Source organism: Carya illinoinensis, chromosome 13, assembly GCF_018687715.1.
Source record: "Carya illinoinensis cultivar Pawnee chromosome 13, C.illinoinensisPawnee_v1, whole genome shotgun sequence".
NCBI classification, from domain to species: Eukaryota; Viridiplantae; Streptophyta; class Magnoliopsida; order Fagales; family Juglandaceae; genus Carya; species Carya illinoinensis.
In genome coordinates, this window is record NC_056764.1 from 31524305 (window position 1) to 31531276 (window position 6972).

Genomic DNA, 6972 nt, shown 5'->3' on the forward strand with positions numbered 1-6972 from the left:
ACTAACGTCGCCGTCGCCGTTGATTCCGGAAAGGCACTAGATTTTTTAGGTATTCTGTTTTTAGTTTAATCTTCCTCTTGCAAGCTTCCGGAAATCATTAACTATATAGTTTTTTCAGGTATTCTGATATTCTGTTTTTAACTATTTTTTTGCATAACTTCTGGAAATCGTTAACTATATAGTGCTGGGGGTGCTGTTCGTGTGGGCAAGAACAATGTGTGTGGGTCTGTTGCAGTTTTGAAAATCTTTAAGTAAAGTTTAGGAAAAGGATTTTCGTGTGGGCAAGAACAATGTAGTGGGTCTATTGTAAGTTTCTTTGTTTGGAAGAACAATGTAGGAATGGAAAAATGAAAATCTTTTCAATTTAGACCCCATGCAGGAAATATATGTTGCTGGGGTCTGTAACACGCATTTCATCAATTTATGCAACGTGCATCCATGTCTCTGATTATTCACTGCGTTGTAACATGTTATTAAATCAGGCACTTACAGCGGGGGTGTTGTCTGGGATCAGTGAATGTGTGGTGCATGTGTGGTGCGTTTTCATGTGGTTTTTGTTACTAAATTATAAGGAACCCTTGCCTAAAGTGATGGTGAAATATGTAAGTAACTCTGTTGGTGCTCTGTATTTGGACACAAGAGCATTGAGTCTGTTGATAATTTGAAGATAAGCAAGCAAACTAATGAAGTGAAGTCTGAGGGTGAAAAGACAGACTATTGGCTTTAGTAAGTCCGATTTCTGTTAAACTTTATTAGTTTGCCCTCTAATAAGATATTCTCGGTCTTGAATCATTTAGAATCTCATTTTAGAATCTGATTTTAGAATCATTAGAACTTTGAAAACCCTCCTCCTAATGATTAAATTGCTTCAAAAATTTGTTGGAGATGCTATGGGAACTAGCTCGGCAATAATGCAAACAAGAAAAGTGAAGTGATCTTTGTCGTCCATCTTGTAATTGTAATACATATCATATAAGTTATATCAACATTTTGGTTGAGAATATAACTTATCAAAAAAATTCAAGGTCGAGAATATAAAGATTTGTCATTGAACAATTACCATAATAGACCCACAACTGGAGTTACTTTTGCTTTAAAAAATGATTACACCTAGGAGAGGAAGTTCGGGAAGTGTGTTCTTTCTTTTTCTTTTTATTTTATTCTTCTGTTTTATAAAACCGATCGAAAGAAACTTATAATTTATAAAGCATTTTTTGTAGTGTGATGAAATAAGAGGGACAGTATTGACCTCAACTTCTGTAGTGAATGAAGGTCGTGTTTTTGGCATGGACATGGATAAAATGGCTATACTTGATTTATTGCAGACTCGAGAATCATGGAAAAAGGGGAAGAACACTCATCTCCGCTATCACCATCTAGCTCAAATCTCCCAACCACGGTGTGTTATATTTTTTTAAAATTTGTACGACAACATTGGGTTGATATCTATGCATTACAGTACATGAATAACTTGTGTAATAACATGTTAGGGCATACTGTCAACTTCTGTAAGCTTCAGAAATTACATGCACATGCACGGTTACTATGGGGAACTTCCGACGTGGTCACCTCTAATGTAACAGCCAGATGGCTACCAATATCCATGCAATATTCAAGAGGTGATACAATTGTATTGTTGAATTTTTATAAATTTTATGTTTTATTTTTAAGATTAATGTCATGTACTTTTTTAAATATTTAACTTCTTCTTTTTAGCCCAATGATGGTTACCCAATTCCTGTTATGACTACTGCATCCACCGCAAGCGAAAGAGGTGATATAGAAGACTTGTCTCCCAATTGGGCTGAAACTGATTGTCCATCTACCTCCGCTAGAGTTGAAGAAAGCAACAAATATATACCCAAGGATTCGATTGAAATTGAGGATGGAATAAACGAGACAGGTCAGTTAGATGATGAAGTTGGTGGTGACACGATTTAGGAGCCCAAGTCGAAGATGGAGTTTAATTCTTTTGAAGAAGTAATGACTTATTACAAGCAGTATGCTAAGAATATTGGGTTTGGGGTGATGACAAGAATGACTGAGAAGGGAGATGATACGACTGTCAGATATGCCACCCTCGGCTGTGCCCGTGGTGGGAAAGCCCGTAATAGAACATTGAATGTTGCCAGGCCACGGCCGACAGGCAAAACGGAGTGTAAGTCGAAGATTAATGTCTTAAAGGTAGATGGAAAGTATTAGTTGACAACAGTTAATAACATTCATAACCACGGCCTCAGTCCAAAAAAATCCCGTTTCTTTCGATGTAACAGAGAAGTTAGTGACTTTGTAAAAAGAGTCTTAGATACAAATGATCTGGCCGGAATCTGAATGAGTAAGAGTTTTGGATCTCTTGTCGTTGGCGTGGGAGATTTCAAAAACCTACCGTTTTTGGAAAATGATTGTCGGAATTACATCGATAAGGCAAGAAATTTACGACTTGGCGTTGGTGGTGCTGGTGCGCTTCGGGAATATTTTTTACGGATGCAATACAAGAATCCTGGGTTCTTTGCGTCGATGGATTTAGATGACGATGGAAGGTTAAAGAATGTCTTCTGGGTAGACCCCCGTAGTAGGGTAGCCTATGAATCTTTCGGTGATGTGGTTACATTCGACACCACATATCTGATGAATAGATATGGGATGCCATTCGCACCATTAACCACCACAGCCAGTCAATTCTTCTGGGAGCAGGATTGATATCCTGTGAGGATACGGCAACATTTGTGTGGTTATTCAAGACCTGGTTACAGTGTATGGATGGTATAGCTCCTAGAGCTATTATCACAGATCAGGACAGAGTAATGAAAAATGCTATTGCTATTGTCTTTCCACAGAGTCGACATCGATTTTCTTTGTGGCATATACTGAAAAAAGTCTCTGAAAAGCTTTCCTCCTATTCTGCCTACAAAAGTGAGATGAAAAATGCTTTGATGAAATGCGTGTATGACACCCAAAATGTTGCAGAGTTTGAAAGCTATTGGGAGCAACTAATCAGCACTTACAAGTTGAAGGAGAATGCTTGGCTGAAAAGTTTATACACTGAGCATGAGCATTGGGTACCGGCATTCTTGAAAGATACTTTTTGGGTGGGGATGAGTACAACGCAGCGGAGCGAGAGCATGAATGCTTTTTTTTATGGTTATGTTCACGCGAAGAAAAACTTGAAAGAGTTTGCCGACCAGTTTGACAACGCATTGAAGAAGAAAATTGAGAATGAAAATAACGCTGACTTTCACTCATTTAGCGTGACCATTCCCTGCATATCTAGATCTCCGATCGAAAAGAAGTTTCAAGAATTATACACGAATGCAAAATTCAAGAAAGTCCAACGAGAATTGCAATGTTTAATAGATTTGGCTCCAGAATTACTTAAGAGAGATGGTGGTGTCAAGACGTATCTTGTTGAGGATGAAGTTCATGTGGAAGACTTCACTAAGCTAGTTACATATTCAGTGGACTTTAGTGATGTGGATACAGCTGCAAACTGTTCGTGTGGGTTATTTCAGATGAGGGGTATACTGTGCAGGCATATTTTGGTTGTATTTAAATATAATGGTATAAAAGTTTTGCCAAATCAGTATATTTTAGACAGATGAAGGAATGACATTAAGAGGAGGTACACGTTAATCGACAGTAGCTATGACCAAGGGGCTCAGCGAGCAGATGCTAACAGATATTCTACTTTGTTGAATATATGTTATAAGATGATTACTCACGCTGCGGGTTCAAAAAAACATACTGAGGATGCAACACAGAAGTTGTATTCAATGATTGAGTTATATAGTGACAACCAAGAACCTCCATCAAGAACATGCACGGGTTCCAATCTTGTTCCTTCGATACCGGATGTTTCTACATGTGCGGGTTCAGATAAAGTACTCAGTCCGCTAGTAGTAAGAGGGAAAGGTAGACCACCATCTCTGAGGAGAGCATCGACCATGGAAAAAGAGATAAGGAAAATTAAGGCGAAGGCCAAGAATGCAACAGTCAAGGGAAAACGTAAACAGGTAACTTCACTATGGTTACTTACAAATAAATATACTTCTTTATTTGGTTTTATAAATTATTAATGCATTGTTTCTACATGTGTTATGTTACTTGTTTTATTTTAGAGAGATGGAGGAGATACACCATTGCCGGACACTTGCAGCAATTTATTTGGCCCGTCAGATAAAGATATTTGTGATGTTGGATTGTCATAGGTATATGAGCTTGTAGATCAACCTACCGTTTAATGTGCTAGGTTATTTGAGAAAAATCTACTTTTTGAACAATTTTTAAAAGTTTGTTATGCTATGATGACCAGCTTGTTGAAGACAGCTCAATTCTTGAAAAATGTCGAACTCAGCGCCAAGAATCAATGATCGGGAGTCAAGAAATGGTAAAAATTCTACATTTATTTAAGAAGTAGTAATATTGATGTAATATGGTTACTTAAGATAAGGCAACACATATTACTCATTGCAGATGTTCTTTGGGTTGGATGGATCACAACCGGTGGATGGTGGGTGATTTTTAATGATATTATTGGTAACACAATTAGTTGGTACTTAGCATGCTTCTAACCACTTGAAAGAGTTTGAATAGGTTTAATATACATGTACTTGGGAAATTGAGATATGAAATGAAGCATCTTTCTAGTAATAATATTTATTCATGCAATATCATGACCAGATTGTTGGACCCATGCATGTTCTCTAGAATATTACATGATAATCCAAGCAGTTGCTCCAGGAAAGGAGAAGTTCATGTTGTTAAAGTGTAGATAGTTTTAGTGGAAGAGAAAGGGGTAGTTGTATGGGATTGTGTTTCCTGTTGTGGTTATTAAAAAATTAATTTACGTCCATTTACATATACAAGGCGTTAGCATTAGTAATGGTTGGAGAATAGCAAATTTCATAATAGATTTTTCGTGCTTGGGAGCCATTATAGTATTTATTAAAGGCAAGACAATTTGGATGTGTAATTTTTCTAAGTTGTAATTTGGATTGTGTTGTGCAGGTACTGATTCATGACCCCACCACGGCCAGCAGTATACAGCATGCTCATCCCACACAAATTCCCACGGCCAGCATTCACTAAGTTAATGAATGAAGAAATTCGTTATTATTGTTGCTTGTGAGAAATGTTTTTGGAAAAGCTTTTTTGTCTAAAAGGTTGTAGTGGTAAAAGGTCTATTAGAAGGATACGGCAATATTAAATGTTAGAATGACTTTAAATATGGGAGAAGATTATTGTTGCACCAATATTTCCAGCCTAGATATTAAATTCTTTCCAGGATGCATTTTCGGGTTCTAAATATTACATGTTTCTATATAAATTAGATTAGTGGACACAAAATATTGCATGTAACCAGATATTAAATTCCCATTGATGAGATGAATCATTTCCCAATACAAATTAACTTCAACATTTACATCACTAAAACACCCAAGGATTCTATCTTTTCCATCCCATGAATCATTACCATATACAAAATAATGAGCTACTTTACCATATTCTATCATCCCATCCATCCAATGTATCATTTCCATTCCAACGAGCAAAACAGTTTTGAAAATGCAAAAGTGGGCATGGTAAGGGTAGACGTTTCAAGTTCCCTTGTACATGATTCACAAGTTTCACTAACATATAATAAACATTACATACACAGCAGTAACTAAATTCTAACACTAATCTGAAATTACTTATGCACCACCAAGAAATATGCTACAACAAATGCTAAAGCCCAAAACCCACGGACTAATGTGCATGCACGTCTAACTTCAGCTTCACGTACAACAGCCACCAACTCTTTCAATAACTCCTCAATTCTATTGGATAGTACGAACTCAAATTCATCTACTCTTTTACGCAAATCAATAATGAGCTTTTCAATCTCATTGACTAACATCTTCAGCTCTTTCTCCTTGCTGCAAAATTCAGCATCAGTTTCTGGACGGTCCGACATCTTGTATTCATGGCCCTCTACCCATTTGAAATACTTACAATATGGTAAGCCCTGTGATTTTATACACATTTCTTCCAAAAATGTTAGATGAACATCACATCAAACACAATAATTTACTTTAAAGATGAATTTAGTTACCTCTTTGTTGTACTTTGGACAACTTAAAAAGGGACGTCCTAGATTATTTTGAGTATTTGAGAATCTCAGTTAGGCTTCTATCTCACATAAGCATAATGGATGACCCAGATTTTGTTTGGCAAAAGAGGAAGAAGATGTTGTCGTGGATGATGACATATTCTTATATTAATCCAATGCCACGAAAACTATTGTCAGAAAAATACAACACCCTCTGCCCTTATGATTAATTGACTAAGGTCATGCATATACTGAAAGAAAATTTCGGGAAGTGTATCTCTTTACCACTTATGAACTAAAACTTATGGAACCTAAAAGCTGGAATTTTCCAGTTAATAGCAAAGGCTTTACATGTAACAAAAAATAATGAATGAATTAATGCCATGCATCTTTCTGAAATGGGCTTCACAATCTTACCAGTTGGGAAAAAATAAAAATTATTCTACCAAAAAATTATTTTTCTAAATGAAACTTGGTTAAGTTTCATTTAGAAGATTTTAAACTTGTGTCAAAATTGCAATAAATAATTTTGAATTCAAATCATGATTCCATTCTATTTCCAACTGAAAATGACAAAAGGAAAAATTAGATAGCAAGATTTGACAAAACAATGTCATTAATTACTTCAGCCTTAAATGGGAGAGACCAATTCAATGAAGATTCCAAATTGAATAGGTTATTTTAAAACAAAGCTTCTGTTTGTCAAAATGGATCATTAATATTGCAGGAAAGTTTTGGTTTATTAGTTTACTTGTGTCCAAAGCTGGGGCCTCCAAGATGGCAACTAATTATGCTAATATTTCAGAAATAATCCCATAAAATAAAATCTATTTAAAAAAAAATTAAAAAAGAAAAGAAAAAAGAAAACCTTAAATGCCATTGTG

At 35.9% G+C, this 6972-nt stretch overlaps 1 protein-coding gene across 1 annotated transcript; it reads left to right on the forward strand.

Moving 5' to 3' along the window:
• The first annotated feature begins 2331 nt into the window (after window positions 1-2331).
• On the forward strand, window positions 2332-4515 carry LOC122291156 (protein FAR-RED IMPAIRED RESPONSE 1-like). Its single transcript, XM_043098799.1, has 6 exons — window positions 2332-2559; window positions 2637-3539; window positions 3708-4010; window positions 4116-4190; window positions 4310-4384; window positions 4471-4515. Exons 1-6 carry the CDS (start codon window positions 2332-2334, stop codon window positions 4513-4515), a joined length of 1629 nt encoding a protein of 542 aa, XP_042954733.1.
• The last annotated feature ends 2457 nt before the right edge of the window (window positions 4516-6972 follow it).

What these genes read in the sequence shown, in the direction of transcription:
- LOC122291156 (XM_043098799.1), top strand. Translation starts at nt 2,332, where the DNA reads ATGAGTAAGAGTTTTGGATCTCTTGTCGTTGGCGTGGGAGATTTCAAA. An exon ending in TACTGTGCAGGCATATTTTG is followed by an intron (nt 3,540 to 3,707) that starts GTTGTATTTAAA and finishes ATATGTTATAAG; the next exon opens with ATGATTACTCACGCTGCGGG. An exon ending in TCAAGGGAAAACGTAAACAG is followed by an intron (nt 4,011 to 4,115) that starts GTAACTTCACTA and finishes GTTTTATTTTAG; the next exon opens with AGAGATGGAGGAGATACACC.